The sequence below is a fragment of the Aphelocoma coerulescens genome, chromosome 6, assembly GCF_041296385.1.
Source record: "Aphelocoma coerulescens isolate FSJ_1873_10779 chromosome 6, UR_Acoe_1.0, whole genome shotgun sequence".
In the NCBI taxonomy this organism is placed as follows: Eukaryota; Metazoa; Chordata; class Aves; order Passeriformes; family Corvidae; genus Aphelocoma; species Aphelocoma coerulescens.
The window spans coordinates 32,737,711-32,753,600 of record NC_091020.1 but is presented as its reverse complement, the minus strand read 5'-3'; the positions used below and the strand labels follow the sequence as shown (position 1 = coordinate 32,753,600).

Genomic DNA, 15,890 nt, shown 5'->3' with positions numbered 1-15,890 from the left:
TAAAGACAAGTCTTTAAGGAAAGATGAACTGCTTTTAGTGAAAAACAAACAAACAGCCCCCACCAAACAAAAAACCAGAACAAAAACAAAACACCAAGCCCCAATAAAAAAAAAACAAAAAAACCCCAAAAAATATAACAGGTTCAGAAAAGATCTTATAAGCTCCTATCTGGAAGCAGAAACAAAATATTGAAAGATCATTGAGTTATTGTGGGGTTCCATCCTCGCCAGCCCAGAAAGGCTCACTGCTTTCCTCTCACATTGCTGTGGTCAGATAACTTAACTGCTCCAAGCCTTATCTCTGCAGCCAGGGAAAGATTACAGGCAGTGGGAAAGCTCCAGGTTCTGTCATCCTCCCTCTCTGTGGATGGTTGAGTCTCTTTTTAACTTGGTATTCTTTGACAGTGGTCCTTCTAAGAGCAAAGGTGTACAACTGTATTTTTAACAAGTCAGCCAGCACTATGAGCTTCAAGATCTTTTTGGTAAGAATGCAAATCTTCTATTGAGTATCAAAAATATAATGTTTTATAGTATTAATTTTATTGTTTTCATCTAGGTGCACAAAATGCTGGAAATTAACATCTCTCTTCCCAGAATAACTGAGCTTAGTCTTTGGGGAGGTTAATAAATCAGCTTACCAAAAAATAGATTTGCTCATTGTCTACATGATCTGTGCAGAAGTGCCATAGACCTGAGAGGCACTGCACACCCAGCAATTATTATTTCTCCTCCACCTGATACAGAACAGCTCCCCAGGCCAGCAGACATTAACCATCAGAGAGGCTGAAAACGTGGTCTGAAAAACACACTCCAGAGACTCAGTGGTAAAATATCTCATCTACTTTTCAAAAAGAACTGGGTGATGGGAGGCTCCACCTAGAGATCACACGCTGGAAATTCTCCTAGAGGTACGGAAGTTTGGATACTGCTGTCAGGGATGCAGGGATGCTGTGCCAGCCCGCCCTGCCCTGCAATGTGACCCTCGGAGCACCTGGGCACACACGGGAAGGGTGGGAAGAGAGTAAAGGATGAAAAAAGAGCTCACTTGGCCACAGAAAAAAGGGTAAAGTCTGAGTCTAGAAGGGTCCCGGCCAGGAAAGAGGATGAAGGAGGTTTGGAAAGGTTGGAATGCTGATAGTCTGAGCAAAGTCCAACGTCTTTGACTTTGCAGAAAGCTTTTCGAGCTTTATTCTGGTTGCTTCATTATTATTATTACTATCATTTTGCTTCATTCCTTAATGGCTTCCTCTCAGATTTCTCAAGGGAAAAAATGTAACATTCCTACTCCCACCTCCCAAAAACCCAGGACTTCTCTACTTTAACATAACAAGAGAAGTCTTACAAAAACTTAAAGAAAAAAACAAACCCTTTTTAAAAAAACATGTGCTGGATTCATTGCTACGTACAGGAAAAAATGCCATTGCCTTGAAAGAGAATGGCTGCAAATCAGGGAATTTAAAGCTCCATGGTTTTTTTCCTGATATAATCTAGCCCTGGTGCTTGACAAGCATTAACTGTTGGCATAATTTACAAACTAAATGAACCACCAGGGTGCCTTTTGTAAAGCCTGACATGAACCCAAGCGACCTGCCCTAAGAAACAATCGCTAATCTGCACCAAGTATGTCTCTGTGGTCAGGTGGCATTTCCTTCCTGTCAGAGGGCAAACCTACAGGCAGGAGTGCACGTATTACACTGCACACTGTGAAACAAGCGCTGAAACTTTGTAATTGATAGAAAACAAGCCCACTGCGCTGCCAACTCGCAGCTGACACCCATCTGTTGAGAGCAGACGTGACTCAGGTGTCCCGAGGTGCCCGGCTACCATCAGGAGAATGCAGTGCGACAGTGGCTTAAATTCTTGCAAGACGCGTTCACTGCGCACAGTGATATGCAAAATTCCACTCGTTTGAAATGCAAATCCCTAATTACAGTGTCAAAAGTGACACGCTGAAGAGCAGCGTTCAACAACTACTACACCATTAGTGGTGCCTTCACAAATGAGTACCAGCTTCTTGTCCTGAGAGGTTGCACAGAGAATCTGAAGGGAAAAATCCAGGCAGACACAACTCACAAGGTAGGATTCGGGTTTAACTCTTCCTGAGAGCTGCCTTCAGTATTTCACTGGGAGACCTCAGAAGGGCTTTAGCAGCTCACTGGCTTGGAGCATCGAATACTTTATAGGCTGTTCTACAAAGTACAGATGAATATTAAGACATTAAATGAAACTATTAAAAGGTAAAACTACACATAGCACAGAGGGCTTCACTTTCTTAATTTCAACTTTTAGACTAAAATTCCCTATCCAAATTTCCCCTTCTTTCACTTCTTCCCTCTCTCTCACCTCTATCTAATATGGAATTGTTTAGATGACAGCAAAATTTCTGTTCCAAACCTTCAGAGTGCACATATTAGGTGCACTCTGTAATTTCTCCATCCATTATAACACTTACTATGAAACTTTAAAAAATTAGCCTAAAAAAGAGCAAAAATTTAAAAAAACCCCAAAACCAACAACCCAACCAACTGGAGCAGCCCAGTGACTTAACAACTGGAATCTCCAGATCACTTTTTATGTGTGAAATACACTACAAAAGCAAATACTAGACTTGACTGATTTTTAAAGCTGGAGTGTGACCCCTAGGTGGTGCTGACATCCTGTTATTCCACGAGGCTTAAGGAATATTCCACTTTCTTAAACTGTATCCTGGAGCATCACCCCTCAAGCAGCCGCCTCCAGGAATGTGCAGTGCAGAGTCAACAGCTCCATTTTCCGTAAATATTTTATTTTAACACAGTGGGTTTAAACCTGCAGCCACACAGAATAATTTGATTTCCTCTCCAGTGCAGAGGCAGAGTGCACAGCCAGGTGGTGGCAGTGGGATCTGGGTAATTGTGTACAGCCTGCATTTCAGGAAAGCATTTCTGAGAGAGAACCTCTCTTATGCATCACCATAAATACAGAAAAATGCATGATATAGTTTGTTGTTTTTTCCCCTTTCAGACGGTGCCTGAGTGTTTCCAAATAATAACTTGGTATTACTCTGCATCACCCCTTCCTTTAGTGGGAAAATAACCTGGTAGTATCCCCTGCATGTAAAACATGTAGAACTTCCACAGAAGAAACTGAGAACAGCACAAGAAAATCAGCTCAGTGTTCAATTCCACTCTTAGGCTACACAACCCGATCAGATTTGAAGAATTAAAGAGATTTTATGGCTGGATAAAGGAGAATCTGTTCTCTTACACGCTGAAAAGGAATATACTGCTCTGATCAAATATTTACCACTGTGCAAAGAAACTCAACCAGATGCTATTTTAAGTTACCCAAACTGATTTATTGACAATTTAAATGTGACATATTTACAGCACTGTTTCTAAAATAATTTAACAATTTTCATAGATTTATAAAAGTACTGATAAATAGGAGACCCTGACAGTGACCAACCACAAATATTTCCCTATGCTACCAAACTACAACAGTAGTTCTTTTCTTTTTTCGTTTTTCTCTTTTTCCCTCTTTTTGTAAGTCCCATAATGGAGCTGCTTTACCTCCACCCAATGTGTAAAAATTGCCAATACCAAAATATAATAAAATGACCATGCAGTGTGAAAGCTGTACCAGAGCAAGTGATTTCAGATGTTAGACTACAGTAAAAATATTACAACACAAAGTGTCTTCCACACATAATGTGAAAAAATAAGCTTTGAAAGAGCTATTGGTTTATTTTTATAGAAATTAAAACCTACAATACTAGTACAGACATTTACAGTAACTTCCAATTCTGTGCTAGTTTTCACATATAGCTAAAGAGTCAAACAAAACCAGTAATTTACAGACACCACTGCCTTCAGACAGTGATTAATTAGCTTATGGATAAAAAAAAAATAGACCAAAACCAAAAGAAGGTGCTGATATAATTTAAGGTTTTGAAATTAATTCTATTCCATTCTTATATGACACCAATTATTCTATCCTGGGATCAACAAATTGCTGTGGGAAAGCCATCCATATCTCTCAAGCAGGAAGTCAGTTTGGAAGTTGGAGAGAAGATGGACTTGCCTGATATGTATCTTAGGTTCCAGTAGACAAAGAAAGTCTCACAAAGCTGGACAACTGGGATCACAGTAAGCAGCAGCATGAGATACTTGTGGGGTTGGGATTAAAGCAAACATTTTTTTTTCCAAAAATGATGAAAAGTACACACCATCTAATCGAATACTTGAAATGTAAAGGTTCTCCTCAGTGGCATCGCTGATGCCCCATAACACAATGTACACAAACAACAAATACTCACTTTTTAAGAACACATATTGCACAACAGTGGGTGCAACACCAGAACACTGGTACCCCTGGCATAAATCTTGTTTTAAAGAGCTGTTTCGAACTATGCTATCCAGAGCAACTCCAAGCCAACACTCAAACCCAGTAAGAATGGTTTGTGTACATCACTAACCCAAAAGTGTTTCAAAAACGTGAGAGAAAACACAGGCACTTCAGATTCTTAGTGCACCAAAAGTTATAGGCCACGATTGCAGGACTAGGAACAGTTCAGTACCAATAACAACAAAACTAAACAACGAGCTCTTCCACTGATCAATACAGAAACAAGAACTGTTCACAAAGCACTGGGAAGGAAACCATTCTCAAAACAGTAACCAAACAATACATTTAAACATTTAAGAAAACATAATTGCTGCAAAGCCTAATGTAACACAACATAAACCCTACTTAGTTCAAAAGATCTAAAGTGTCCAAATTCCAAAGTCCAAATTCTCTTCTCCCCCCCTCCAAAACACCACTACATGCAGTCCATGGAAATCCAAATGTGCAAAAAGTTATAACCCACCTTTAGGAGTGCATCAAAAATAGGCTGACTATTCAAAATATTATTTTAGTGGAAATTTTACAGCACCATAACTAGAATTCCAAGGGAGTTCAGAATTCTTGTTCTGATAACAAATCAGTTGACACTGTTGATCCTAAAGAACAGAAGAAACATTTTTGCATTTCCTGGTATCTGAAAGTCACGGAGAGAAAAAATTCTCATATATGCCTAAAATCTTACTGTAGTTTAAGATGAAATTAAATAATCACATTTGTTGGCAACAAGTTCTCCAAAACAGAGCATTAGTTGCAAATTTAGTAAATCTGCCAGATTAGGAATTAGAAGTTGCTGGTACCTTGCTTACTTGCAGAAGTACTTTTTTCTTTTTTTCCATGTGTTTTGGGTTGGTTTTATTTCCTAAATTGTGCAGTTTGGCCCCTCCCTAGTAAGCAATTTACTATCAGGCTTTGAGAAAATGCCTAAGGTCCATTTCTGACCCTCAGCTGCAAGGCAACACACAAACACATTATATATACCCATGTGTGCACAGAACACACACACACACATATATATAACAGCAGTGCTCCGGTTTTGTTTTTTTTTTTGTTCTCATTTCCTGGAATTTTCTTTGGTTCAAAGTCCGAGCAAGGAAATTAAAGGACCGAACAAATGGATCATTCTCCAAACACTTCCATCCCTACACATCACTAACTGGAAGGCTTGCATCATCCAGATCCACAAGGCCAGGATCCTGTTCCTGAGTGCCATTTTTGCTCCGGGGTTCCCAGGGGCCCCGTTCAGTCACTTTGGAAGTTGATTCTCTTGCAGCGACAGCCTGGATCTTGTAGCTCCCTGGCTTGGCCTTGGTAAAAGACTCGTGAAATCCTCGCTTCTCCAAGGTAGGGGGTTTGGGGTGAGGGGCTGGGACCAGAGGGCTGCTGTGAGGGGCTGTGGAATGTGAGCTGGCTGCGGCTGGGCCGGCAGGACGGACAGCATGGCCGGGTTCGGAAGAAGACTCGGGATGCTCCTGGAAAAAGAAGGGACTGTGTCAGATGAAGTCACCGATGTCACGTTGGAAAGATGCAGTTTCAGATTTCACACTTACAAAAAAAAAAAAAAAAAAAAAAAAATCGAGACAGAAAATACACAAAGCGAAGCATCAGCCACGGCAGCAGGAGGCAGGTGCTTTCTCAGGCACTGCTTTACAGAGTGTGAGCTCACAGCAGCATGTGACAGCAACATCAGCTGCTGCATTTAATGTAATTAAATTCTTAAATCAAGCACAGCAGCTCTTTAGACTTCATAATATAGTCCAGCAAACTGAGGCTCCTCATTCTACTAAGATGTTAAATAACCTTTTGAAGATACACAGTTTAAAGGCCATTGAAAGTCACATCTTTCCAAAAGAAAAATGTATTCAGACCTATTCATATGAATCAAACACTTGTATCCTGAATCCTGAAGTAATGCACATTTTACTGTTCCCTCTTCTTGGGATACCAAATCTCCTCAGTTTCTCCCAGGGACCAAACAAAAATTTTATGTTATCAAGACTATATAGAAATTTCCAAAGTTACCAACCTAGAAAAGAAACTGATACTTAAGCTACTCCTTCCAATTGTTGAGTTATTATTTTATGTTTATTATCATTACTCTGCTGACCTTTACATAACTCTGAAAATAATCTTCCACCATTTATTTACTGACAGAAACAAACTCCCAGACTACCTAGGAATGATTTAGCTGTCTGAAGCACAGGCATGGAATGCCATTTGCATGTCCTAGGATAGCCTGAACCCCAGCACAGGAACAAGAAGTTCCCTGAGTTCTGCACTGCATCTATCAGCTCTGTCAGGATGTCTCAATCCCTGAGCAGTGCTGGGTTTGAAATGCTCTGATCCAAATGCTGTGTGTGCATTAGGAGCTGCAGCTGATGCCAGTTCTGCCATCACCAGTGTTAGTCCAGGAACTAAAGGAATCTGCCAACCCATGTGCACACACAAATCAAGGCATTTCTCAAGCACATTTGTTAGCAAAAAAAAAACCAACCCAAAAACCAAAAAACCATCACAGATGTGTGTCCGAGATGCAAATACACATCATAAATTCCATACTTATCTTTTTCCACAGTAGTTTTTCATGTTTCTTTTAGAATGTTATGACATTCTCATGACATATAAATTAATAAATTTAATCAAAATGTATTCTGCCAAGTACTCTCATATTTCTTTTTAAAAATTGGTTTAATGTCATTGGATGAAGCTGTGCAACTTTTTTTTGGACTTGAGTTTGGTGTTCAATTTCACTGAAGTATTTCACATCATTTACATTGCCTTATTTCATACCTGACTTGATACTCCACTTTAAGAAAAACGTTTGCTTCAGGAGAACATATGATTCAGTGATTTACCTACTACTCTTCTTCTTCTTAATAATTTTACTTCACCAAACAGGATGAAAGGGATATTAGGACAAGATCTCTATGAGTTTTTGCTAAGCTGCCCTGAAGGATACTCAGATTTTACTATCCACAGTAGCTGCAATTTCACAGTTAAGAGGCTGTGCTGCTGCACTACTCCTAAGGTGCACTGCATTGAAAATGCATCGAGTATATATTATAATACTTCTTTGTTTGAACTAATCATTTCATGCAGAGACCTTATAAGCCATGCAAATCAGGCTACTATAGACCCTTCCAAATCCTAGAGTTACAACGTGCATGTTCTGTGTGCACTCATCTGCATCAGTTTGTGGGTAGCTTCAATTTAATCTTGCTTCTGCGCAGTTTCAAAACAAATGTAAAGTAAAATGGAAATATGAACTCTCATGCAAATTAGCTTTAGTACTTTCCTAGTAAAGTGACATCACATCACTTATGTTTAAATATTTACTGTGCTTTGAAGTATAAGCAGTGGTTTTGGCGTTTTTCATTTCCAATCATTTTAAAAGCAAGAAAAAACAGTGCAAACCTGTAAGTGAACGGTATTATTGATGAGTTAGCTGTCAGTAATGGTAATGACAACAGGTAGCATTATTTTTTAGTTTGTTTTATAGTGCAAATTAGTGTCTAGTCCTAGCCCTCTGTTAAGAAGGCAAGTTTCCATGAGAGCCCACATACGTGCTGCATTCACCAGTTCTTGATGTATACCTCTGTATACAAGGATTCGACAGCCTTCTGGCCTGCCGCATCTGGAACACAGTGCAAAGCTAAGATTAGAGTCACCTGGACTTGGGAGAGAGGACAACAGAGGGAACAAGAAGTGATGCAGACAGTCATAGCTACATTGCTCAGTTAGCCCCACACACAAAAAAAACCAAAGAAAGCATACAGAAAGAAAAGTTACCTGCATATTTTCATTGCCCCCAAAAAGAGAAAATTTGTAACAGGAAGTTTTAATTAAAAGCATGAAGCAGCTACCAAAAATTGGCTTAGAGCTTAGGCTGGGTTACCAGAAACATGGTATCAATGCAAATTTGTAGCCAAAAGTTGTAGTCAAAAAGGTTTACATTATTAGATTTCAGATAATGGGGGTAATGATATATTCAGTTTATTACAAAACATCCCAGAGTCAGAAAATTAAAAACACAGCATGCAACATCTGAACTGTGAAGTATTCCTATTGCTACATCTGGACATACTTGGAGACACTGTGACACCAGAGTAACTCCCACTACTTTCCACAAGATAATGACCTTCGTACTAAACATCTAATATGGTTTAAATGCAAGTAGGTATGAAATGCTGGCATCCACGTGGCTTCAGAAATATTAACACTTGTCACAGTGCCCCAGTTCAGTACTGCAAGATGCTGTTCTCACTGCATTTCCAACAGCAAGAGCTAATCCATGTGAGCACGGATCTGTTACTTTAAATTTTCATCTGTATCTGCATATACAGTGAACTATCAGCAATAGAGAATGACAATTCAGCAGTGAGAGTTGTTACAAACAAATTAGGATACTGTCATTCGATAGCAAAACGCAGCAATTAGCAGAAACACCTCGCAGGAATTAGAAAGTTTTAATTTAACTCCCAGACTAGTAGTAGTAACAGAGATCATACTGGACTTCTCTAGGTTAGCACTGCATTATCTACGTGTTCAAGACAAACAATGCACAGAAAGTCACAGGTACGACTGAAGTACTCCATTAAAAACACCAAGTATTTGATGCCAGTCTGGTTGAAAGTTCATGCAGAGAGGCCACGTCACTACAGGACAGGAGAGAGGAGAGGCAAAAGGAAAACACCAGAACCGAGTGGCACAAGTGAACACGAGCTAATGGCATCTCCTCTGGGGGGCAGGATGACGTACGGAAGCTGCTGATCTCCCAGGTCCCCGCTGTGCCACGATGGCCCCAGAAATGGCCTTTATCCAGCTGTGCATGTCCTCGGGGCTGTCCGCCTGCAGCAAACACCACCACCACGGTCAACATCGACTCTCAGCCTGCCCACTGTCCCACCAGCTGTGGGAGCACAACAGCCTAACCCTGCTGTTCAGCCTCCTACTGAAACAGGGACTTTAGTTCTTAACCCAGACATTTCTTAAGGTCTTACTCTGAATTTACTATTAAATATACAGCTATATAAAGCAGGAAAGAAAAGATCCTGAAGATTACCTTCCCCCTGAAAATCATGGCTTAGTCAAAGTGAAGAAGTGCTGCTATTTCACTTTTAAAGTTGTATTTAACTCTGGCAGTCCCTTGGGTTTGCCCAAAGTTTAAATAAAGAAATTACCTGCACATAAAAGGTTCGAGAAGTTGTTACAATTTCAAAGAGATTGTCTCTCATCATTATATCACTGCAAATGAAATACAAAAATACTTCAAAAGCAAGTACAACTTTCCCCACTGTATTTTAACAAGACTGTAGGGCTGGCAGAGAATCAGAGCATTTGCTGTCTGACTTTTGCATTTCTTTATCACTCTACTATCGTTTTTTTTACTAATTTTAGCCCTAAGACTCTTTAGTTTACCAGTGGCGAACGTGCTACTACATGTATTTTTAATAGGAGCATTCTAAATCACAGAAAGTTAAGCCTAAAAATACTTATCATACATTTTTAAAAGGAACATTCTAAATCACATGCTAAGTTTAAAAATATTTACCATTCTAGTCAAATTTCTGTAAGTAGCTTGCTAAAGGAAAAATAGAAAAAAAATCACTATCTCTCAAGTGCTACAAAAGCAATTATTCCTTGGTATAATTGCCATTTGGTAGGAGGGAAATAGCAGGATGAAGAGTGTTATCAGCCAGATTCACCCATCTAACATGAGTTAATGTCCTCTAAAGGTGTAGAGATAATATAAGCAGAATAGAGACTCCTGAAATTGCTGCCTCAGATGAGACAGCACCCACAGATCTCGAACTCTTGGTTCCATGATATTCTCTTGTTCCACCCTTGTCCAAACTTACAGGTTTGAAACACATTAATACAGAACCTTCAAAACCCATTTAATGCACAAAACCATGTGCTGTCCCATAAAGAGAGAACACACCACATGCACACATCAAGTGAAGTTATTGAACAGTTCTCCAAGGAGCAGCCTGGCCATGACCAAGCAGGGAATTCCACCCCATGTAATGGCATCAGTGCTTCCCTCCTCACCTCTGTTTGCACTCCTGAACTTTATGGACCTCCTTTAGTGGTATAACCCTGAGAGGTTCCTTTTCCTGAAAAAAACAAACATATTTGCATATTTTAGTATAGTCTATCTAACAACTAGAACTGAAAGCCAGAGGCCAGGACAGCCGACTCACATACATGAGACTTTCAAGGCAGTCACTTATGATAAAAGTGATGTCAACCAAATTTCATTTGCTTTTGTAAGTATTAAACCAGCCATGGCACTTGCAATGAGGAGGACAAACCAAGAAGTAAACCCTGCTCCCCCCAAACATTAATTCCATGCCATAATGAAGACAACCACCCTGTCCTCTTCCTCTAACCAGATCAGACAACTGACTCTGGCCTCGAGCAGCTCATTTAAGTAAAACTGTGATTACATTAATTTGCTATGAAATGCTACCATGAAAGATGCTTTGTTAATTGGCCTTCATGATATGGCTTTAAGTAAGATTAACTGTATCCTGTACTTAATACAATTAAAAGTAATACAAAGAAACCAGTCCTGTAACACCAGTGAAAGAGCAAGTACTCTCAAAGCATTTGGAAATTCTGTTACCATAACAAAAATAAGTGTTTCACACAACAGGAAAAAAGTGAGAACATTCAAACAGAAACACTTTCATGTTTCCCCTGACAACATACTGTCACACATACTATTATTTTCCGGTAGTTGTTGCAGTAAACCACAAACAAACAACTTATTTTACCTCCTACTCTGTTTTCTTTAAGCCAAGTTACAATGGATTGCTTCAGCTGGCTACAACTTCCAGATAAAACAAAAACTTTCAGCTCTGGAATGACTTCCCCTACTATTGCTGTAACAGATAACTTAGGAGATTTATGCTGAGCAAACAGCAAATGTCACCCAGATGTAACCTACCTCAAAGAGCAGTTTTCATTAGATCATTTTGCTCTATAGCAGATCCACGTAGAGTTTAAATCCCAGTGTTTTCAGTTATTGTGCTCTTATCCCCTCTCTGTTGTTCTCAGATTCAACCATCAATGCAATGCGTTTTCAAAGTAACACATCAACTGTGAACTGCAAGAGCATCTCTGGAGTACAGACACCTCTTGGAGGGAAAACCTCAGCTCAGAAATCACAATTTTCTGAGTCCCATATTGCCTGTATTCCACTGTGCTCCTGGTGACTGACACATGCTCAAGGAGCATGATGGAACACTAAAAGTGCAGGTATTTCTACCATCCTTCTATGGTTGTCTCCCACAGTACAATTCTTCACTGGGTTAGAACTTGTTTGTGAGCAAGCTGAGCTCAGATTTGTTTTTTAAATAAAAATAGAGGGTTTCTTATAGGCAATGAGTCAGAACTGTTAAGTTGACAGCTTAACAAAGATAATGATGCAAGATCAAACTCCTGCTACTGTCAGAGATGCCCTCATTAGAAACGAAATCAAAGCTCACTATAGAAACGGCCTGAAATTTGGGTTCTTGACATTTTACATCGTATGTTTGGCCTGTAAACTCAATTCCTTTGCATTTATAATACCCTACAAAACAGGCTTCACTCCTAAGGTACAGATTTTCTTACACTTAGTCTATTTTCCCAGAAAAAGGAATCCCACACTTAACTGTCTTCAGAACCAGACATTTATTTTTAAAATGAAGCCTGAAGGCACACAACATCTGGTCAAAATCAGCCCAAAACTTACAGTGACAAGGGAAGAAGAAAGATCACGAAACTAAAAGAAACTCTGCAAGTATTGCTTCTGAACAGAAAATTAAGAGGTTTTTGTCCATCTTGGCTGCCCTGGTGAAACAAGAGTGTGGGAGAAGATCCCATCATCTGTATGGGAAAACATAATTCTAACTTTCAATGAAGAATTGCAAGATTACAGTTTTGTCTCTCCCACAGTGATCAGCTATTGCAACAACACAAACAATTATATGAGAGTGCAAAATGACACAAGGTACTAACACAAAAATCAGGGTGACTGTAGAGTGTATTTTATTACTGTTTTTCAGTGCCCTACAGGCAGCTTCCCAAACTGATTGAAGTATAAATTAATGGCTGCCCTATGAATTTTTTTGTTCTTCCCAATAATGAGAAGTAATTACAGCACAGACTCAAGAGCTGCAGGAGCAGCACAGCACATTTTTCAAATACAAGCATATTCCTCCAGATCTTCTTGCAACTGTCACTGGAAAATAACACAGAATTGTAAACTTACCAGTTCAGACTTGAAATATCCTATTGTGTTTTCATCTAGCTGAAAGTATCTTCTCTTCCAGTTCTTCATCTGTTAAGGGAAAAGAAATAAATACTTATACATTTTATTTATAAAAAAAATACTTACATGTCATGTGTTATGCATATATTGGATTATATTTATAATTTTAATTTTTATTTATAGTATATGATGCTGTGTAATTCCTATTTAGTCATAACTGTTAATTTTGAGTTATGTCTTCACTGCAGTTTATTATAATTACAAATTTTGTATCTTTACTGCCCCAAGATAATGATGCACAACTCTACCCAATTAATAAATTTTTATGAAAACTGCAAAAATTAAAAATTCTTTAAGCTACTATTTTCTATTATAAGATTTATTCAAACTGTAGAAACTCAACAGCAGAATTAGGAAAAATTGAAAGAGAATACATCACAGGTTTCTAGTTTATTTTTAACTAAAAAAGGGATGTCACAAAAAGAAGCTTCATAATCCAAGATACAAAGAGTCTGAGAACTCAGAGATGTGTATCTTGCTTAATCTGAGCTATCTGTTCCTTCTTCTAGCAAAGCATCACACAAATAGCTCCACTTGTGTTAATCAGTCTGATAAACCGCACAATTCTCCCTCTGAACCGAAAAATCAGCTTTTTCTAAACATTTTACTGATTCAAGAAGCAGGCACTGAACTTCTGTCCCAATTTAGATGTTTTTAATAAGCAAAATAAGGCTCTGTACAGAATGTAGAGCAGGAAAATTCCCAGCTGCATGCACTAACCATAACATGGAGGTCTGTGCACACACTTCACCCTGCTAAAATATCTTCAACAACATCACACTGAAGGGAAGTAATGCAGCTATAAATTAAATGCTACTGGATGATAAGTTTTATCTTTAGTTATCCTTATTATTGTCAGTAGTAATAAAATTCCTGGTGATTGTCTTTTGTTTTTAATAACACTTACCACTGCTCCTTGTTTCACACAGTAACCAGCTTTGATAATGGCATTATCTGGGGGATGCTTAGCAGCAAAATAAGGAAGGTGACTTTGTGACCGCTTCAAATAATTCCTGTCAGCCCCTTCACTGCCCTCACTGACTTCTTCTTTCTAGAAACAAAAGCAGGAAAGTTCAGAATACTCTCAGGTTTGTTATTTTTTTAAAGGTCAAGGAATAACTATACTAGTTATAATAGGAAATAACTGTATCATCCCATGCTCACAAATCCCATTTTCAGTTTGAAAGAACAAAGTATTTTAACTGATTTCCAGAGACAACTGAGACTCTGCAAGGGCTAAGTCCTTGTAAGCTCCTCTTAGAAGCTAACTAAGAAAGTGCTAAGTACTTTCAAATAATATTGACAAACACTCAGTAAAAAATATGGTACAGATTTAAACTCATGCATGTATTTAGTGCAAACTTGTAACATGGGCAAAACACTAGAGGCAGCTACAGCAAACAAAAAGTTATTTCTAGGACTACAAGACATCAGAATTCACCAACTTTTTTAATGCAGTTTGGGAGTATACTGTCATTTACATGATATTCATCTAATCTGCAACTATTTTCAGCTCAGGAATCTTTCAGCAACAGGTTCAGTTCTATCTTTAGCACTGCATAGATTCTACTTCCATAAGCTTGTCCCACCTCTCAAACTTTTTTGCCCAGTTTTCCTTGCAACTTTTTTCTGTTAAAGGGGCAGAACTTCATCACTGTTAACACCAACAATTAGTTTCACACAGACATAAGATTATTATTATAATAACAACAGATGTGTGAGCAAAAAAAAAAAAAGAATCAGTATTCAAGCAATTCTTTAAAATTGATGTATAAAAGGAATAAAATCCTTAGAATCCCCCACTCAGTAGGAATAAAAGGTGCATATAAAAGTACAGCTCCCTGCATCAAATAATAACCCACTTGTTTGGAGGGTTTTACCTGGGTGGGAGTAATGATGGGAACACCACCAACAATTTCTGTCCTGTAAGAGACTTGCTTCTTTCCACCTGGGCTTTCAGCTTGCCGATTGGCATTATCCATTTGACAGAGAGGATCAGACTGCTTTGGTACCTGCAATTGGAATGTGAGAATTGACACCAGTTTCATGAAAAAAGCCCTAAACATTCCACAAGAATTCTGAGGCATTTTCAGCAGGATTTAACAAATGTTCACTAATTGTGAAAGGCTAGAAATGGCTTCCACAAAAATCTGTTATAACTACTATGCTTTAGTGCTCAAGAGAAAACTGGTGCCAATAAAGACATTTCACTGGATGAAACCAGTTGCAAGCTTTGCCATAAAGTGTTTGACTTAATCTTCAAGAAGCACTGCTAATTTATAGAACTGGTTCTTTATTTTTCAGCTGCTTTCAGTTTTAGTAAGAAGTGGAGACGCCCCAGTGCCTGCAGAGCCAGCACAGCAAGGCCATAAACACTGGGACTTTGGTCACACAGGGTGTCTGACCAGTGTGACATCTATCCTCACATGTACTGGGCATGAAGACTGTGTGTTATTGCCCCCATTAATCACACATACATTGCTTAATTCTGTCCAAAAGGACCCTGCCTACCTACTTCTAACTCTCAATAACTATTAGATAATTCTCTCAAATGTGGACCTAAAGCCATCAAAACTCCACAGGAATTTGCTTTCCTTGTGTTTTGCTCTAAAATGTTTACTCGGGTTTCTGAGTAAACTTCTTTAACCTAAGAAATGCACTGACTACCTAAGACATTTGCACTTCTAATCTCCTTTCACCTCTAATATAAGAATTAGATCAACAAGAAGAGATCAAGTGTCACACCCAAATACCCCACCCAGAAACCTACTGGGTATTTACAGACGACATACAAACTCCTTCAGAAAGGAGGACACACAAATTGTCCATCCAAGACTGTGACACATTCAAAACTTGGAACTGAACTGATCTAGACAAGAAAACAAAGCTACTTTATAGTTTGTGATTCAAGTTCCTGTGCCCAGGACTGCTTATTTTACAAAATACAGCCTGCAGAGAAGTACAGACAGTGCTGAGAGCAGATGTCAGCCTAGGACAGTGTCCTGCTGGCCACCCCTTTGCCAGTGACTCCATCTCCAGCCAAGTCCAGCACTGAAGGATAAGACACTCATAAGCCTCAGCCTTCCAAGAGCAAGGGCTTGTAGCTACAGCTTTGTGGGCAAGTGCTTCAGCTGTCACAAACTCCTACTGAAAATGCTGCAGACCAAGCCCACAACCACCTCCTCAC

At 39.0% G+C, this 15,890-nt stretch overlaps 1 protein-coding gene across 7 annotated transcripts in view; it reads right to left on the bottom strand.

The window, feature by feature from the left end:
* Positions 1-3,315: 3,315 nt before the first annotated feature.
* Positions 3,316-15,890, bottom strand: part of PLEKHA1 (pleckstrin homology domain containing A1) — a 31,345-nt gene continuing 18,770 nt past the window's right edge. For 4 of the 7 annotated variants that reach the window (XM_069020189.1, XM_069020196.1, XM_069020190.1 and 1 more), the window contains exons 6-12: positions 14,584-14,715; positions 13,611-13,754; positions 12,644-12,712; positions 10,435-10,499; positions 9,564-9,627; positions 9,142-9,231; positions 3,316-5,855 (exon numbers count right to left, since the gene is read on the bottom strand). In XM_069020189.1, coding sequence (XP_068876290.1) covers positions 5,526-5,855; positions 9,142-9,231; positions 9,564-9,627; positions 10,435-10,499; positions 12,644-12,712; positions 13,611-13,754; positions 14,584-14,715 — 894 coding nt within the window. In that variant the 3' untranslated portion in view covers positions 3,316-5,525. Of the gene's footprint in view, positions 5,856-7,946; positions 8,018-9,141; positions 9,232-9,563; positions 9,628-10,434; positions 10,500-12,643; positions 12,713-13,610; positions 13,755-14,583; positions 14,716-15,890 lie in introns of all 7 variants that reach the window. The other 3 variants (XM_069020192.1, XM_069020194.1, XM_069020195.1) reach the window with 3 other exon arrangements.